At 39.3% G+C, this 19795-nt stretch overlaps 1 protein-coding gene across 1 annotated transcript; it reads right to left on the reverse strand.

Moving 5' to 3' along the window:
• Nucleotides 1–10580: 10580 nt before the first annotated feature.
• cunh5orf15 (chromosome unknown C5orf15 homolog) lies at nucleotides 10581–18279 on the reverse strand. The gene is made up of 3 exons (XM_069672765.1): nucleotides 18159–18279; nucleotides 13358–14178; nucleotides 10581–11403 (listed from the first exon to the last, which is right to left on the reverse strand). The coding sequence occupies exons 1-3, from the start codon at nucleotides 18277–18279 to the stop codon at nucleotides 11269–11271; spliced, it is 1077 nt and encodes a 358-aa protein (XP_069528866.1). The 3' UTR covers nucleotides 10581–11268.
• Nucleotides 18280–19795: the final 1516 nt, after the last annotated feature.

Here is a 19795-nt window from a genome sequence, read left to right on the forward strand (position 1 = left end):
AGGGGGCGATAGAGAGGTTTTGGCTTCACTTTTAGGGAGCTGTGATGTCATCCATGTTTTTATACAGTGTATGCAGAAATATGCAGAAAGCCTGAAAAGGATCATCACTCCAAAAAGAGAGGTTTTTGTCTGCTGATGTTTACATTATTGATCAGCTGATGCAATTTGTTTTAAAGATGAACCTGGCTTGCATGCTGATGCAGAAAATCAGGCCTGACTGTAGTAATGTGTCTGTTTCTACAGCTCATAGCAGATGACATTGACTTAGATGCTGTAATGAAAGTGTGGTTTGGCAGCCACCATATTCTTGTATCACTTTATATTATTCATTCCAGGAGGTCACATTATTTTGTTATAAAAAATACAACAATAAAGGAACCAAAACTCAACTAACAATGTTCTTTAATTAATCCACAATAACTAAAACCCTCCTGGACAGAGGAATTATTATGAGCTAATATGCATAAATAAGCCTTCAAACTATTAAACTTATTATCCAAGAACAACCTGTCAAATCTTAAAATTATTTTATCACCCTCAGCAAAGACTCACAGGCTCGTCTCTCTGTCAGAGAAGTGGGATCAGAGTTATAAAAGCCCTCAGGCAGAAAATCTCTCACAGCCAGAGGATAACAGGATCAGAACGTTTCCTCCAAAGCCGAGAAAAACTGTGGAGAGCGAGCCAAATACAGGAGGGCCAATTAATGCATAGAAGACATACCCAAAAATACACTTACACCCCACAAAACAGGCTGCTTATCAGAGGCTGCGAGGGGAAGATCAAAGTGGCAACAGCAAAGCGTGGAGAGGGAGGCGTACGAAATTGAGACACAGCTAAGAAAAGTCTGACGCATGATGTGAAGGAGAGAGAGAGAGAGAGAGAGACGGAGGGGAGGCGAGAGAACAAGAGGAAGATTGATGCAGAAAAGAGAGGAAGAGAAGCAGACAGACGGGGGAAAATGAGACAGAAATGAAATGCTCAGATCCAACCTGTCTGAGGGGAAGGCAGGCACAGTCAAACATTTAAAAGCCAGAGGTTTTGGATCTGGGTTTGATGGATAGAATAAGTCCCAGGAGTGGAGGAGAGATACAGATAAAAAAAGACGAATGACAAGGGCTGATAGGATGTGCAGAAAGGGAGGAAGATATAAGAAAGCAGTGTTAGGTAGCCTGTAAAAAGGACTTTGAAGAGGACTTAAAACAGACGGCATAATGAAGGATCTCATATGGAGAGAAACATTAAAACATCCTCGCTTCAAACTGCAGATTCAGTCGACTGCTGGAGGGGACAGGTGCTCTTCAAACGTCTGTGTTCGGATTCCCACCCTTTTAAAGTCCTAATGCTGCATGCAATCAATGAGTCCTGGTTGTGAAAAATCACCACTAGGGGGCGGTAGGCTAAAATGAACTTTGACCCCAATGCCCAAATGCTGCAAATCCGCTGTAAGTCAATAGTTATAGGTCGGACGAAGAATCTAAATTATGACTTCTAAATGTGGTCGAGTGCTCAGGAAAACATGGACGCCAGTAGCAAACTGAAGTCCTAGAACATTACGAGCATCTACCAATAACATTATAGCAACTGATTTAACAGATTAGCCGCCTTTAAAAAAAGATGGAAGGAGTTTTAGCATCATTTTTTTGCAGATGATGTTGTCCTGTTGGCTTCATCAAGCTGGGACCTCCAGCCAGCATTGGGGCGGTTTGCAGCCGACTGTGACGCAGTTGGGATGCGAGTCAGCACCTCCAAGTCTGAGGCCACGGTTCTCTGCCGGAAAACAGTGAATTGCTCCCTCCGGGTGGGAAGTGAGTCTCTGCCTCAAGTGAAGGAGTTTAAGTATCTCGGGGTCTTGTTCATGAGTGATCGTGAGATTGACAGGCGGATCGGTGCAGCATCAGCAGTAATGCCGCGCATACGAGCAGCCAAAATGAGTTTCCTTCGGAGGGTGTCTGGGTTTAGCTTTAGAGATAGGGTAAGGAGCTCGGAGATCCGGGGGGAGCTCGGAGAAAAGTCGCTTCTCCTTCGCATCAAAGGAGCCAGTTGAGGTGGTTCGGGCATCTGGTTAGGATGCCATTTATAGCAACACATACAGTAATTTAATCTAACTACAACAAACCAAGTGACTAACAGTTACTGTGATGTAATCACTGATGTAGACTTGGTGATAAAAAAATACTACTCTGGTCTCTTGTATAAAGTCAAACCTTTATTATGGTCGCAAAAGACCCCTTCTCTCCCAGCCTAAAGCCCACACATTTGAAGAAAATGTGTAAGTTGTAGAGTCTCTAATTTATCAGTTAATGTCCCCGTTTCAGTCAAAACCATGCTCTGAGGAAAAGATATATAAATTCCAGGAGGGCGGCGTTTCTGTATCATCATTTCTGTATAATGGAGGACTTTTAAACTTTTTTTTGTTTATTTAAATGCAACAATTTGGGGCGCTGGTTTACAGTCTACAGTCCTTGATGCAGCGGCTGCAGGCTCGACTCCCGCCCTCGGCACCTCGCTGCATGCAGCCCCCATTCTTTTCTCCCAATATTTCCTGTCTCTCTTCAGCTGTCCTATAAATAAAGGCAAAAATACACACAAAAAAATGCAACAATTTTATCCAAGTTGCCACTTGAGGTCGCCAAAGTGCAACATTTGCCTGTGCAGCAAGTCACAAATACAACAGACTGAAGGACGACAGAGGTTTGAGAGGCGTACATGATGAAGGACCAACATATAAACACAACATACTGAAGCTTTTTTCCTTCTCTTTTCTCTCATAATACTTTTTTTATATTGCAGCACAATATGTTTTCCTACTTTCTTCTTGATCTAAACTGCTCTTTTCTGCCTCTCTTTGCCCGCACACTCGTTCCTTCTCCGAGGAGATGCTAAGCCTCTCTCCTCTCAAACCGTAAAGATGATGGCCTCTGTGTTTTCTTCTGCACGGAGAAAAAAGCAAGAGGCTCCACACTCTTAATGCCGGCCATGCAGAAGATAAAGAACAAGGGCGGTTAAGCTCTGTCAACACAGAGACACAAACCTCAGAGAGATAAAACAGAGCGGAGGACACACAAAGCCTGGACTGTTGATATTATGTGCAGTGTATAGTTCCTGGGAGACTCTGGACTCACACAGACAGGAAAATTAAATAGAAGGAAAGCTGGGGAAGGATCCCAGAAAGTCCGTGAGTACACAAAGGTGTAAAAGGAAAGCTAACACATTTTATGTTTGTGTTTTCCATGAAGGAGGACTTTGAACATCAGCTCATGTCTGAAAGCTTGAATGAAGCCGAGTCCAGCCAGAAAAAGAGTGACTGAAGCCTCCATTGTTTTGTCTTTAAAACGGTTTGAGGCCTAAAATTCCACTTTAAAACCGGTCCTGTGTTTGCACCTTCTGAGCCAACAAAAGCACTCTGTCCTGGATTTACTGCTATACTGTATATCCCTCTATTTGGAAAGGATTGTGGGTAGGTGAAGCAGCAGCGAGTAGCAGTACAACTTTTCATCTGTCTGGGTATTGTACTGAAAAGGACCAGTGTGTAGGATTTAGTGACATCTAGTGGTGAGGTTGCAGATTGCAGCCAAGTCTCACCCTACAGGTGAACTAGTTTTTTTGCCTTTGTCTCTATTTTGTAGCACTTTGAGATTTGTTTCAAATGCAAAGTGTGTTATAAATAAAATGTATTATTAATATTATTAACCGACTGTTGTTGCAAAAAGTCCATAAAACCCTCTAGAAAACATGGCGGACTCTGTAGAAGAGGGCAAACTCCCTTTGAAGATAGATAACTTGTTCATTTAGTACTCAAGTAACACACATGTTGCAGTCTACTTGGATAATAAATAATCATGTTCTTGGTTGGTGTTGGTTAGAAACAAAGCAAAGAATTCACTGTACATAATAAGTATAATTATTATATTATTATATTTTAGCAGTGATTTGATTGGAAACAGTACACATAGAAGCGGACTCTTTCGGATGTTGTTTTTTATTTACCTGGTTGCAAAACTGACTGCTAGAAATCTATCACTTAAAATGTGAGTTGCTTATACTTGTCTTGTTCGATGTTTGTGTTCTTTAAATGTCCTTTTTTGTGTTTTTCTACCTGTAACTGTGTTTTTTGTGCTGCTGTCTGTCTTGACCAGGACTCCCTTTCAATAAGAGACTGTTAATCTCAGTGGGACTTTTCCTTGTTAAATAAAGGTTATTATAATAATAATAATAATAATAATAATAATAAAAGACGATGATTCTGTTGCAGCTTCCTTCTACTTATTTTCTATTAAGCCACTTTAGACAGCGTCAAGATATAAACATTTCCAACGCGTTATCTTTCAAATTATTTGTCTTGCTCTACTCACTGTTTGGTGACTTGTCTGGCCTGTCAGGCTGGCTTGATGTCGGGTGGCTCGTGCGGTTAATCAAAGTAAATCAACACACATTGAACAAAGAAAAAAGGGCCTTAGTCAAATAGTCAAAACCAAATCAAATCAAAAAGCAAAATTAAATTATCTTTCTTTACGTTAAACGATAAAACATTAGCTATATGGTTGAGACTGTCTCTCATCGGCGTCTTCCAGCCTCAAGCGCACAGCTGTCTCTATAATTGGCTGACGCGCTGTGGGATTTGTAGTCCTATAACTTTCTGTGGCCTACAGAGGTCACCATTGGGTGGCAAGATTCTTTTGACGATTTATAAAAAAATTTCAATTGAAATGAATAAAAATAGAAATAAAAAAAAATAAAATAAAATAAAAATAATTTTAAAAATAATAATAATAATAATCCTCTTTTGGCTATTGAAAAAAAAACCAATATTCAAAGTCTTACCTAGCCTATATTTTACCACACACTTATGCACAATCACAGCTGGCAGCTTTACCCACAGTGTATTTTGGGTGGCTGCTGTCTTGCTAAATGGGATCATTTGGGGGTCGAGGGCATCTTGATGTGAGCTGATTAGAAAAGACAGATACTCATTTATCCTCCTTCCCTAAAAATAACTACCCAGAGTCCCCATAAACAACATCATTATATTATTTTCTCCTGTTGTACCATAAAAGTTCTTTGAAAGTAGCATTAGGTGTTGCAGTGACAGTTGAGCACAATATCTGGCACAAGGCCTGATACAATAAACCATTTTATGGATGTCTGAACTCACTTAATTGAACTGTCCTTTTTCTGGCTGAGCCTTTTCCTTACTAACCACTTTAAAACAAGGAGAAGTCTCGCTCTGCACGACTCTTCAGTGAGTCTTAACCTTGACCTCTCTGATAGAGGAGGCAGCTACAGCTTGTGCTTTGATTAGCTCTGGCCTTAACCCCAATGTTTTATTTGAAATACCTCCAGGTCTCCTGACGCTCAATATATTGACATATCTGTGAAAAACCTCCTGGAATGGGGTTATTAAAGGAGGCAGACGCTGAAATACCAGTAGAAATTATTACAGGAGAGCCAAATCAATCAATATCCTGCACAACTGACCTTGATGGATGGATGGATGATGCTTCATACAAGCAATCTTATTGCTCAAAGACGTCTTCCAGCTGTGTGAATTCTTGCTACAAAGCTAGCTGCATGGGCTTTAGCTTGCTTTTATTGCTTTGCTGGTTGTTTCCTGATGACAGTGGGAAGAAGTAAATGATCAGTCTACTTTCTGAAAATAAACCTGCACCTGTGAGTTTTGAGTTTTTTGATGATGACAGTAGTTGCCAGAATCTTGTATCTCGCTGCTTGATGAAAAAAGCTCAAGCAAAGGGCGGGGATTTGTAGCACCATTCACTCGCAGGGACCACGCTACAACAAAATGTGGTTTAAATGTTACATGGAAGTACAGGATGTACTCATGTTGAAGATAGATCAGACTATTTTTGTATATAGCGGTTGCTAATGAACTTTGATGCAACAATTGTGCACGCTTGCCCTTTTTGTGCATAATTATTGAACAAAGTAAACGTATACCAAAAATCACGATTCCAAGTCACCACAAAAAGCATCAAACACGACTGTAACACTCACTAAAGTTAAATACTTTAAACTAAAGCAGAATCATCTTACGTTACTATATAAACAACACTACACAACTCTTGCTAGCTAGCAGCTGCCTGCTAGCTGTAGCTAACGTTAGCCTGAGGCACAAAGCACATGAAGCTTACTTTAAGCTCAGGGTGCTAACTTACAGTATTAATGCAGCTCGTTCAGACAGTCCTCTTCCTCTTCATCCTCTTTTTCGTGCTCACAATCCTTCATATTTTGTGTCAGAAGCTCCTCTGCAACATTAGCACCATTGTTGTTGGAAATAGCCATCCGTGAATCGTTTACCACTTTCCTTTCATTCTGTTTCTTCACAATAACAAAAGTAAAACTGTCATAATCAGCTGGTTAGCTTCAAGTCACTTCAACACACAAACTGTATTTCACTGAATCAATTCAACTATTGCAGTACCTCCAGGACTAGAAACTTAAGCTAATGTTGTCCCACGCATTCAGTCAAGGTAGCAGCAGGGTCAGAGGCCGTCATCAGGTATGTTACATGAACGTCATGATGTAATCTAAAGAAAATATGATGTACATATATATTGTTTTTCACACATGAATAAAGCCAGTTGATATAGTATCTGGTTATTGATTTTCATGAAACCACAAACAAAACTTTAATGTTTTAAAGTTGTTTAATATTTATATTAACAGAGTGTGCATGGGTCCTATTTCTGTGTAAAAAAACATAAAGAATATTCATTTACTATGGTGACTGATGCCTGTTTGTCGGCATAAGCAAAAAAATAAATTAAAAAAACATCAGCTGATCAGGCTCTAAATTGAGTTTATTATATTTTAAGGAACCTCAACTGAATAATGTTCTTCTCTTAAGACATTTCTTATAAAAGTTATAAAACCTCTTCAAAAGCTACTGGATAACCATTGTCAAGACTTTCACCCTTCACTGCTCAAAAGTAGTTGTGAGTTTTTCCAGCTGGTAGATTTCATTTGCTGCCGTCTCTCAGATAGATTCGCCTGGAATAACTTTGTACAAATATCCACAAAGCCTGCTTATCTTATCTGCTGATGACACGCTCCCAGCAGCCATCTCCTCTGCTTTTTCATCTCCAGGTTTTTACATTTGAGGCAGCTGGCAGCTGCTTATACATGCAGCGCGGCTGTTGTGAATAGGCAGGTTGGAGTTTAAAGTGCTTAAAAAAAGATGTTATGATAGGAAACAAAAGAGCCGAACCTTTCTCACGCTATTCTGTCAAACCTACAGAAGCAGAGACGCCATTTTAAAAAGAATAATAGGTAATATTTATGAGTTATTGATGAACAAAATCATCAAACTAAATTTAGATGTTTAGAGGGTTTGAAGAGCAAAACTATAGACTGATTTCTTTTCGTGCAGATTACATACAACTCATACTCAGTAGTTAGTGTCCTTTCAAAATAAGATTTCCCCTTCTTTGAAAAAGTGTACATTGACAAAATGATTTGCTGACTTGGAGGTGAAATTATTGAATCTGAGACTCTTTGATACAGTAGAGTTATGAGGATGATAATATCTGCCTGTCATCGCTATCGGACGATATTGGCTTTAAAATTAGATATTGTTTGGGGTGCTGGTTTATCTCAGTGGTAGAGCAGGCGCCTCATGTACAGAGACTACAGCCTTTGACACAACCGCTGCAGACTCCCACCCTCGGGCTCTTCCCTGCACGTCATTCCTGACTCTCTCTCTTCCCCATATTCCCTGTTTCTCTTCAGCTGTCCTATCAAAAAAAGCAAAATGGCCAAAAATAAGATACTTTCTCTAGCATGGTGGTGCAGTGGTTAGCTCACAGCTAGAAGGTTCCTAGTTCGAATCCCGATTCGGACAAAGTGGGCCTTTCTGTGTATTGAGTTTGCATGTTCTCCCCGTGCATGTGTGGTTTCCCTCCAGGTACTCCGGCTTCCTCCCACAGTCCAAAGACATGCTGGTTAGGTTCATCAGTGACTCTAAATTGCCCGTAGGTGTGGGTGTGAGCATGGAGACAAAAGGAAAATCAAAAGGTTTACTGTGGGATCCGGTAACCGAAATAATCCAAAGGAAAAGGTCCAACAAAGAGAGAAAAACAAGGAGAGTCCACAAAATAAATTTACCCAAACTCAGGGGAAAACACGGGAGACTTCATGGGTCACAAAAGGGTTCAAGACAAAAGACAATGACTAACTAGCGAAGAAACGGGGGAAGACAAAGCCTATAAACACAGGGGGTAAACAGGGACAGGTGAGACTAATCAACACAGGTGAAAACAATAAGGTCGGGGCAAACAATCCAAAAGGCGGGAAAAACAACAACAAAGGAAGTAAAGCCTCATGAGAGACACAACAGTTACAAAGTCAAACAGGACTAAAATAGAAATACAAACTATATAGAAAACTAAACAACAATAACTCATGACAATATCAATTTCCCTATTTCCCTATTTTAAGCTTGTAGAGGGACAAAGTGTTTTGGTTGTACATGGATTAACTCCCTAATGTTGTGCATTTGATGGTTTAAGAAGGATTTGTTGGTTTCTGACCAGGAACAGACGGTGGCAGCCATTAATGAAAACACAACAGTCAAAGACATGCATGTCCATGCCATTCTCTCTGCTTCCATCTGTCCTGTCACTCTGCTGCCTGCCAACTTTAAAAGACAGACATGCCTTGATAAACGTTTTAACTCTGTCACTCACTTCTGTCCTGAAAACCATCTTTGTGGTGATGTGTGACACCCACCCAGAGGCTAATTCTTTAAATATCTTTAGTGTTTCTGAGAGATTGTGGTTAATCACAGCACGTATGGCTCCCACCAAACATCACTAAAATAATATAAAAGTAAAAGAAGGCTTTTCAGCTCAGATTTCCCTTGATTAAGTTGATGCTATTTGTGTCACACTGAAAGGAAAAGCTGTGAAACATCACATTTTCACCTGTTCAGGCAGAGTTTTGATGTGCAGGCACTTACACACACTCAAACACACACACGCTTGCCTTGGATCTCACGCAGTATGTGTTAACACTCCTCTGTCATTCAAGATGTTGAAGGACACAAGAATATCTGAGGTTTGTCTGATCAGTCATTTGTGTGTGTATACTGCCTCCTTGTGGTGAGGTTACTTATTGTCTGCTTTTTTATGTCAGTTACATTAAGGTGAAAAGTTACGCTTCAATCTTTCACACTGCATCTGCTGCTTTTCATTTCATCATTTAGTTTGAAGTTTAATGAGGCTATCTGTTAAAGAAAATAGTCTTTAACCTTTGCTAAATGTAGATGTATCTGATCCAACCCAACACTGCTTTCACTTTCAGCTCTATAAATATTTTACAGCTCTAAACCACATCTTCCGCTCAGTGACCGTCATAATGAAAGGATAAATCCTCTGAGCCTATTACAATCAAAGCAGATTAAACTGTCTGTCTAGAAAGCAAAGTCCAGTCAAGTTAGTGACGGCAGCGCAGATAAACCGGACATTTTCTGCACAAAGAGGCAGATAAAAGAGGCTCTGATGTAAATACTTTCTGAATCTGGCTCATAAAGAATCCGTCAGTGGACGAGTATCTCAGATTTATCACTTGAGCAGGTCAAATATGAAAGAATCAATAGCTAAAATGAAAGACACCGGGAGGATTCTGTACACAATCTGTGCTTTATTGACAAAAAAAGAGATTGTACAGTTTCTACTGTTGATTGCAAGAGCAGTGTTGATCCATCATTCTGCAGAAGACACCTCCTTCTCTATTATTCTAGCAAGTACAGCTGAACGGCACAGTGCAAATCGCATTATCCATCTTCCCTCTGTGTGAATTGTTTACTAACAAGACAGCTGAATACAACTGGCAGAAGGCGACAAGAGATTGATAACAAATGTGTGGATCAATGTGGCAGTTATGGCATTTCAACTGAAGGCATGAGACGGCAACAGATAGAAAACAACATGTGGCTGTGATGAAGAGTCATGATTGTGGAAACAATGAAAAACTTGTTTTTTTGTGGGGTTTTTTTGGTGCTCGTGTGAACATCAGGCCACAGGGAGCATGCAAAGCCTCTCATGAACAGAGATGCCGGTCCACCAAACTTCCCTCTGACAGGAAGTGGATGTAAATTAAAAGTTTTATGAGGGAAAACAGTCGTTAAATTTTTGCCACAAAGACGACCACAAATGACTGATAGAGACTTCACCGAAGTCATAAAACAAAGAGGGCCAGCCCCGAGATTTCTGCATGGCAAAATCTGGGCAGTAGAAAAAGTAGAGGAGAAAAAACAAAACAAAAAGTCTGCCAATATTAAACTTCTCTCATAGATTAGATTAGTACATTTTCAACCCCAACAATATCTTCATTATAATGGCTTCAGCACATGAACAGACTCGTAACCTGAAGCGTAGTCACCCTGCTTGACTTAATGTTTATGTGCAGCTTAGTTTAAAAGGGATTTTACATCCCTTGTATAAGGTGAAAAGTTAATGACAGAGGTTGTTAATTTTCGAAGGTATCAACTACTTAATTTGAGAGAAATTGTGATTCTGATGTCTGATTCTTGTTAGATGAGGAACATTTCAACTTATAAATCATTTTTTTCACAGCCTACAGCACTTATTTGTTCTATAAACAGATTCAACTGTTTTCGGTCGGACTGTGTATATATGTATCAGATATTTTGCACACTCACACCTTTACATTACGATAGATTATGCATAACCGAGCAACAAGTGCTTTGTAAAGCAAATGCTTAGTGTGTCCATTCATATTTTGGCGAACTACTGAGAGATAAATCAATTATTTATCTTGGGGTAAATGATTAATTGTTATAATTTAGTATTATATTATGACCTCAGTTACATAAACATCTTTTTTTTCCTATTCTTAAGAGTATTAAACATAAAAATCATATGCAAAAGTAAAACAAAAATAGTGTCCATGGACCTTAAGGCTGAGACTCCCAGTAAAAGACAGATATGAGACCCCTAATAGAGAATAATAATCAATCCCAAGAAGTTATTAATTAAGAAAACAAATTACATAAAATAACATAACAAATAAGAAAATCAGAAACAGTAAAAATCTCTCTATGCAGACAACGAAAAAGATCCCGAACAAACAAACTATCTCAGAGACATAACAGCCCCGCTCTCCAGTTGGCCCGTAAAGCAAGAGAAAGCATCAATCAAACTCCAAGCACAGCATCTCTACAACAGGACCAGCCAGGCAGGAAGGCCAGCTGGCTCCGCTCAGGTCTGGACATATTGTTCTCGTGAACGTGGATCAAAAGATGTAGTCTCGGGTCATCTTGAGAGACGGCATGGCCTCGTTGACGTTCTGGTCCAGGCGGTGATACTCCACGGTGTTTCGGGAACACAGCCCGTCCTTCCAGCGGCGGCTCTGAGCCAGCAGGAAGATCTGAAAGAGGAAGAAGGGAAGCAAAGGCAGATGGAGATCAAATTAATCTGATAGATGTACAAGTGCTGATCAAGTCACAATTATTTCCTGCAGAAAAGATGAAAGACGACATAATTGTGAACTTCAGCTGCTAAAACCAAACTTACACGAGGCCAGCATAATATTTAATATAAAACGTTTCCCTGCAGATTGGACAGAGGAAGAACTTTTACTTGATCACATGCCGTTATCCTCTTAAGAATACTGATCACATACTCTACAATACACACGTTGTTCGACCAAACCAGCAGGTGTTTTGTTTGAAACCAGTTAAAGGATGTAGTGCTGAGAATCTCTCATTATTTTCATCAAATTGTAATGCACCGCTTTTAATTGTAATAATTTTAATGAGTGTTTTTTGTTCTTGTTTGATAGTTTTTTTTTAATCTATCATCAGTTGATTCTTTCCTTAAATTAATCCGCTTTTTCTAGCTTCAAGTACCCAGTGCAATGTTCTCAGCCCAAGGTGAAATCTCTCTCTGAAAGCTCTGGATATCAAAATGTCAGCCTTGTCTTCTAGACTATATTCATACAAAACTAATTTGCAACAGCAATTACATTCTCGGTGAAATGTAATGCAGACCCAAATATGTTTTCGACAAACATGATGAAGAAATGTTGTTAATTAACGTACCCAGCAAGTCGCAAAAATATTGATATTTAATCTCACAGCATAATAATGAAAACGTTTTTCACTTGTGTCCAAGCCAAAATAAGCAATCTCGCAAAACACTATCCACTTGAAATGAGTACAGCGTTGTTCAAAGTTTCATGGTTTTGTTAACTGCAGGAAAAGTCAGCAGTGACTTAAGACAGCTCACCAGAACCTTAATCTTTCCCTAAACTTAAAGTAATAATCTGGAAGATTTTCATGTACATAAATGTCTGTTAAGTCTCTATCTATCGCCAGCTGAGGTAACGCAATGGTGATTGAGCCTATGGCCCACTGATGAAAGCCTTTGCATGTGCCTGGGTGTCTGTGGCGACATTCGTGGAACAGAATTCACAAGCGGCGCCCAGTTAGTGACACGTTTTCCATCAGCCAGCAGTGGTTGGTCTGCCAGAGAGGGTAGGCGGAGCCAAGCGGCTGCTATTCCGGTCTCTGCAAGTGTTGCGAGTAAACAGTAATCTACTATGGCTGAACAAACAAAGAAAAGATCGATGACTACAGATACAACTTCAGAAATAAGTGAAAATCCAAAGAAAAGGAAACAAATTTGACGCTCAGATGAAGCAAACAGTCTAAAAAGGAAAGCGACCGTCAGCGAGGAAAATTAAGAGTTACAACCGTAACAAGGGGAGCCAACCGCGGACGTCACACATGCAACACTGTCTGGATATCTGGAAAGTCTGCTCACGCAAGTACCGTTCATCGGCATACGTGCCGCTGCCGCCAAAGAGAACAAAACTGAAATCTTCTGAGATTGACCAAAGTGATTGTTACCTAAACGTTAACACAGACCGGAGTCTGGACCCAACTCCCAGACTCTGGCGTGACAGTTCTGCACTTTGTACACCTAACATCTACTCAAACCATCTGCTGGGAGTGCAGAACAGAACAGAACTGTAGTATTTCATTTACTCTAAAATGCTGTCTCTTTACATAATTTAGGTAGTGATTATGTTGTCACCACACCTTAATCAGGAAAGCAATTTTTTAATAAACTAAAGAATTTCTAGGACACAGGTTAGCACAATGCTCAGCTTTCCTTTAAAGTGTTTAAAAATCAAAACCAGCAAAACCTCAGTTGTGATTAGTTTTGTGTCCTTCAATTAACTAAATAATAGTTTAATCATTATTTGTTTACAATCCCATTACATCAATGAGTATAACAAATTACAGCCCTGATAAACGAGTCTAATGCTGCATCATTCTCTCTGGCCTCTAACACCCGAGCATTTGTCCATCACTCACCTTCCTCTTGTTGTGATATGTGATGTAAACAATTGCCACCAGGAAAGCCAGGATGACCAGGTGAAAGAAGAAGTGAGAGTCTTCATCCTCCGTGCTGTAGCCATCTGTTCCCTTGTAGTGAGTGACTACCAACTCCTCTTGAGGCTGCAGCCGGTTTACAGTCTGGTCCTTGAAGTTGTTGTTACTTTCATATAAGTTGACATCGTCACTGTCCCCGTAGTTGCCTTCTTCATCGTCTTCGTCGTCATCTGTATTATCTTTGTAACCATCCAGATCGATTTGGATTGGTGGTCCTTTGTCAGTGGTCTCCAGCAGGTCTGGATTAGGATCCTGCATTGCGGGCGTGTTCAGTGCCTTGGTGGGGCTCACGTCAGGTTTGTCTAGATCTGCTATTTCTTGTCCGGCTGGTTCAGGGGCTTTGGCGGAGGTTTGTGGAGGTGTCTGAGTCGAGGCCTTCGTGGCTTCAGTAGCTGCAGGTTTATCTGTTACCTGGACCTTGGCTGTGGCTTCTTTTTCCTTTTCTGGTGTTGTGTTCACTTTGCTGACAGGTTTCTTCTCCTGATCAGAACCGCCAGTGGCGGGTTCTGGATGCGCTTCCCCGCTCTCTTTAGACGTCTTTGGTTGAATGTCTGTTGTGTTGCCATCTTGAGGGGAAACCACTGCTGTTGTTGTTGTGGAGCCAGTGGATGTTGCAGGGTTCTTGGGAGCTGTTGAAGCTGCTGGAGTCTGTTGAGGTGCTGAAGGCTTTGGGCCATCCACTTTTACAGTGGTCAATGGTGGACTTTGAGCTGGGTCGCCCTCCTGACTATTGTTGTGTGACCCTGTAACATAAGGAGGAATAACAGTGCAAGACATTACATATCAGGTGACAACAATAAGGTTGACAAAATATAACTGTAAAAACTTGTAATGTTATAATGCCTAACTCCTTAATTACTTGATCACACAGAGTCAATCAACAGAAGACCCAAATTTCTGTCACTTGCAGCTCAATGGTTCGTACTCTTGTTACAGGTATTCATTAGGTTTTACAACCGCATTGTCATCACACCAGCAGCTATGGCTAGAAAACGAGCTTGTCCTCCCATTACAAGAATGCTGTCTAAAATACCCAAGGGCAAGACAGCTAATGCATTTGCTTACAACTTCCCTGATACCATGACCACTGGTGACAGTGAAAGATTGTGTTTTGAGACATTACTTCTTTTTTTCAGGTACCATTTGATATGTTATATAATTATTATATACAGTATATATTATATTATCTCATAAAGCCTTTGTAAACCCCCTGTTTAATTTGTTCTATATTACTGCATTAAAAACATTTCATGCTCTGTCTCAATTACACTGACAGATCCTTAAAGAAGGGGTTTGAATATGTATGTTGATGCATGTGCCAAGCTTACAAAAGTATAGAAGAAATAATAAATAAAAATATTGATATTCATTATAAAAAAAGAAGTACGCGAGTATCTATTAAGTATGTGATCTCAACAGCTATAGTAGATCCTGACTCAGTGTCATGTATCCGCCCAGCCTTCCTGAATCAATGACACCATTTAACCAACAAGTGTCAACATTATTTCATTCTGTGGCAGTAGGAGGCGTTGCTTAGGCGGGGACGGGTGGAGAACACTATGGGATTTGAAGCACGAGGTAAGACGTCCCCAAGAGAAGAAAGGGACTATTCATACACATAAGCCACAGCCTGCATAAATAATCACGGAACAGGAGATCCTTGTGGCAGCCACAGTTATATGCTTGGCAGGGTGAAAAAGCATGAAGCATATTTAGCATTTAACACTTTGCAGCTTGGTCACAGCTTATATCTTAATACTAAAGAACATTTTAAATATTTCCTTAAAGCCCAAAATAAAGATTGCCATGTCTTTAATGCGGGTACATTTTGGGTGAGGCTGGTTGAATAGTCCGTCTACCAACTACCCAGCTGACATTTTAGTGTTTGTACTTCAGCCTCAATAAATATTATGTAAGTGGCTGCTGAAAAGGTTATGGCCATCCTCCTTTGTTTAAACATCTTTATATGCTTTCCGACATATTGGTAGGCTAATAAAAGATACAGGAGCCTAACCTCAAGGGACATCTGCAATATACAAATCATATGTCAATAAATTAATTCATGTACCAGCACCACACAAAACGTTTATATATGTTACTATTCTTTAAAAGAAGATATCTTAAGTCAGTAAATGCTGCTATCAGATACTAATGTGATTCCAGGCTGAAAGGGGATGCTGCAGGAAATAGCTTTATGTCTGATGCCCTATCACAAGACATGATGTGTGATGATTGATTTTTATGGATAGCTAGATATTTCATGGAAATAGTTTCAAGAGAAAAATGCCCCTTAATAAGTCTACTAAAGAAAAGCCTATGCATGTTTGTTGTTGAGCTGCATCAGTGCATCTCTGTCACTTTTTTTACCCAGAGATAAGCTGTTTGGGAAAGTAATGTGAGAATGATGGCTTCACAGTCATACTTTGAAAAAGATATAATAAAGATGTTAGTTTTGTTTGTTTTTTTCCAACAAACACAACGCTGCAACTAGGGATGCACGATATTATCAGCATGTTATCGGTATCTGCAGATTATAGCTTGAAAATGACATATCAGCAGATATGTCATTTTTCTGCGGATATTTTGCCGATAAAACAATGCTTTAATTATGCTTTAATGCTCGAAGATTCCCTAAAAAAGCGTGACGTAATGCTACTTGGCGCGGGAGTGTGTGTGCGCTACGTGCACCACGCCTCTTCCATCAAGCCTGAAGAAGGGTTCAAAATGTCTGCGGTATGGCAGTTTTTGGCCACTGCAATAAGAGTAGGTATGATATTAATTCCACTACAGGGGAGACTTGATGTTCTCTGCAATAAGGTGGAAAAAACACATGTACCTAATATATCGGTATCAAAATCGGCAATCCGCAAAAAGGGTTGAAAAATATTGGCATATTGGATATCGGCAAAAAATCCCAAATCATGCATCCCTAGCTGCACAAGAATGTAGTAACATAACATAGGCCTACAATCTTCATTTGAAAGGAACAAAGAACACAGGCTCAGAAATCAACTCCACTGACCCTATCTCAGCAGATTTAAGCCAGGACATGACACAAAGTCAAAGTCCATGCATGCAAGACACAGCCTGCCTTTGGGATCAATTTTACAGCCTTTACTGTGGTGCCATATCCCTGACGGTAAACTTCAAAGGTTTGTCTTTAATGAGCAGTAGTGGACTGACAGGGGGTGAATTAACAGCTCAGATATATGACAAGGACATCTGGAGCAAGTCACTTTATCTGACCACCACAAATCATTACTGCTCAGGAATCCCTGCAGGGCATTGCAAAGTAGACCCTTTAACTAACTTACAATGACATTTTCATAGGGGGTCATGTAACAAACCGGTCTAAGTAGACGGCAAATCCAACGCAGGTTAAACGTGATGCTGCAGAGCTTGATAGTCGATTAGAAAAAAATAATTTTGTCCTTTGAAGGTGTTCGCTATGACCCTAATTATGGCAAGCCCTTTTCACATTTAATTAGTAGCAGTAATAACAATTGTAGATATCAACAATTGCTTTTTGACTTGTTTGAATCCCAAAATACAGATATCTACAACTCTGTTCTCACTAGTCAAAATGTACCGTCTCTATATCAATTATTCTCGATATTATAATTATCAATTACTTTCCTACTAGTGAAAATGTTCATTGTAGATTGTAGTAACTTAATTACAACTAGTCAACTTTTACCATTGACTTCTTTTCAAACCCAATTACAGATATCTTTAAGTTTTGACAAGATATAATTCCAATTCAACATATCATAATGTAATTGTGACTACTTGCAATTCTAATTAATGATCTCTATAACTCCATTCTCACTAGTCAAAATGTTAATTTTTGATATGAACAATTCAATTCTTACTAGTAGCAATGTTCGATGTAAATATCTACATTGTTCTTACAGATATCATAAATGGAATACTAGATATCTAAAATTAAATTCTAACTAGTCAAAATGAAATTACTGACATGTTGTAGTGGAATTTTAACTAGTGAGAGTGTAATGTCATCCTTACTAGTAAATCCTTAAATCCATTCTTACTAGTAACAATTACATTTGAGATATCTACAATCCCCTGTAACCTAATCCTTATCATTATAAGTCAAAAAGGAATTACTGATATCTGTAATTAAAATAAAGATATCTGTAAATCAGTTTTGACTAGTTGAAACGTAATTTCAAAATTGCTACTAGTCACTCAGCCCTACTGATTAAATGCTAAAAGCGCTTGCCATAACATCATGTGTATGAAGACTTTGAAGGGGTACTTAAAACATAAATAAGCACAGTGAGGATGCGTAATGCTTATTTTGCATGGAAACTTACGTACAAATAACGTCTAAACAGGTTAACGTTGACGTTAGAACGTTTGTTTTAACTGGCACTCGCGAGGGGTAAATTTCAAAATAAAACGTTCACGGACCTCTCACACGTCAAACCTCATTAAGGTTAACTCCTAACAACATTATTTATGGGATATATCTTGTTCGCATGCCAATGAATGTTTTATAAGAATGAAAGCTAGAAAATACACTATTTTAGGACTTTTCCTCTCGTACCTCTCAACTGACACTCTGATTGCTAGCTAGACGAATTAGCAAACTAGCTACAGTAACGTTAGCTCCTTGCCACTGGTGAGCTAACTCGGTCCTGTTTGTTGTTGTTGAAAAAACAGCAATTAATCTCAGACACTTCATACAAGTATAACGTACCTGACGTGGTGTCATTTATCGGAGCTGACAGGCACGGTTTGGCTAATAGCTGGACAAAAATGACCAGAAAAAGAGCATAGATATTCCTCCAGCTTTGCCCCGTCTTTCCGCACGCCGCCATGATGATACGTGAGTGACTCAGAGGCGTGGCTTAGCATAGATACATGAGTGTGTGTGAGAGTGAGTTAAGTTAGTGTGAGTCAACAAAAAAGTGGGTTTATGAGGTCTGAGTCATTCTGTCTTATAAAATCAAGTTCCTTAAAATGTCTTGCCACACTCCAAATATTTGGTAAATCTGGTAACTGACAGAGATTACAAAATGTGGAAATGGACATTGTTGTCTTCACAAAGAAATCTATGATTCCTTCTTTTCATTTTGGCTCACATCTGTTCAAAATTGTGTTTGATGTTTATAATCAATTTTCATAAATGTAGGATAAGTCATAATAAGTGATCCTGATCAAGGTCTAGAACGGAGGTTTCCCTCACATCCAAGTTATGACTTATTATTTTAGTCATTTGCAAAGTCAAAGTGCAAAGATTTGCTGGTTTTATTTCATGATTCTTGCTTTTCTCATGGAGCAAGGAAACGCCTTGTGTCAGCAACCTTTCTTCCATTGCTTGACTATGGTGATGTACTGTACATGCATGCACCAGTCACATGTTTATAATCACTGGATAATGTGTATCATTGTGCTCTGAGGTATGTCACTGGATGCAAGAATCTGGCCCATCATTGCACTTTGTACAAAGAAGCTGAATGGTCATCCCTGTCTGTCAGAAGATCCACTCATTGGTTGACTTTTATTTATAAGGCTTTACTTGGTCTGGTCCCATCCTACCTTGGCGTTCACCTTGTTAGGAACCATGGACATTATAGTCTACAATCCAATTACTTTTTTACTCTGACAGTCCCTCGTGTCCTCACAGAACTGGGGAATAAGGCATTTCGGTACGCTGCTCCCTCTGCATGGAACTCACTGCAAACTGAATTAAAATTGTCAGACTTGATCCCACTTGACAGCTTTGCTGAAACCCTTAGAATGAAGGAACTTGAAAGCATTGGGCTTTGTCACTGTTTTTAAATCAGATGGTACGCTCATTTAAACTATCATTGAAATTTTTTGTTCTTTATTTTATTCACTGTGCGAATGTTGTTTGTGTTGATATATTCGTGGTGTTGTGTTTTGTAAAATTTCTGCTGCCTCTTGGCCAGGTCACTTTTGAAAAAAAGGTTCTATATCTCGACAAGCTTTTACCTGGTTAAATAAAGGTTAAATAAAATAAAAATAAATAAATGATATAGTAAATCTTTGGATTTTGTGCTATATAACTGAAAAAAGGGAAAGAATTAAATGAGGTCACCTTGTTCTCTTTTTAATAGTTGAATGCATTCACAATATTCTCTGAAGTGCAATAGACAATGATTTACAGACGAGACTGATTAACTGTTTTAACATGGTATTATTTAAAATAGCAAGCTGCAGGTATAAAGTCAATTAAAGACTTAAGTCAATATCAGGCAGAACAGTTGTTACCTTGAGATCTTCTATGTCAAAATGCATTTTAAATCATATCAATCTTATTTTTTCAGAAAACTCAACCTTTGGTTGAAAGTATCATCTCAAAATGTCTGT

This window comes from Semicossyphus pulcher, unplaced genomic scaffold (assembly GCF_022749685.1).
Source record: "Semicossyphus pulcher isolate SPU_LCO1_2020_fin unplaced genomic scaffold, fSemPul1.0.p SCAF_10, whole genome shotgun sequence".
Lineage (NCBI taxonomy): Eukaryota > Metazoa > Chordata > Actinopteri > Labriformes > Labridae > Semicossyphus > Semicossyphus pulcher.

What these genes read in the sequence shown, in the direction of transcription:
- cunh5orf15 (XM_069672765.1), bottom strand. Translation starts at nt 18,279, where the DNA reads ATGGCGGCGTGCGGAAAGACGGGGCAAAGCTGGAGGAATATCTATGCT. An exon ending in GATAAATGACACCACGTCAG is followed by an intron (nt 14,179 to 18,158) that starts GTACGTTATACT and finishes CTTATGTTACAG; the next exon opens with GGTCACACAACAATAGTCAG. An exon ending in CATATCACAACAAGAGGAAG is followed by an intron (nt 11,404 to 13,357) that starts GTGAGTGATGGA and finishes TTCCTCTTTCAG; the next exon opens with ATCTTCCTGCTGGCTCAGAG.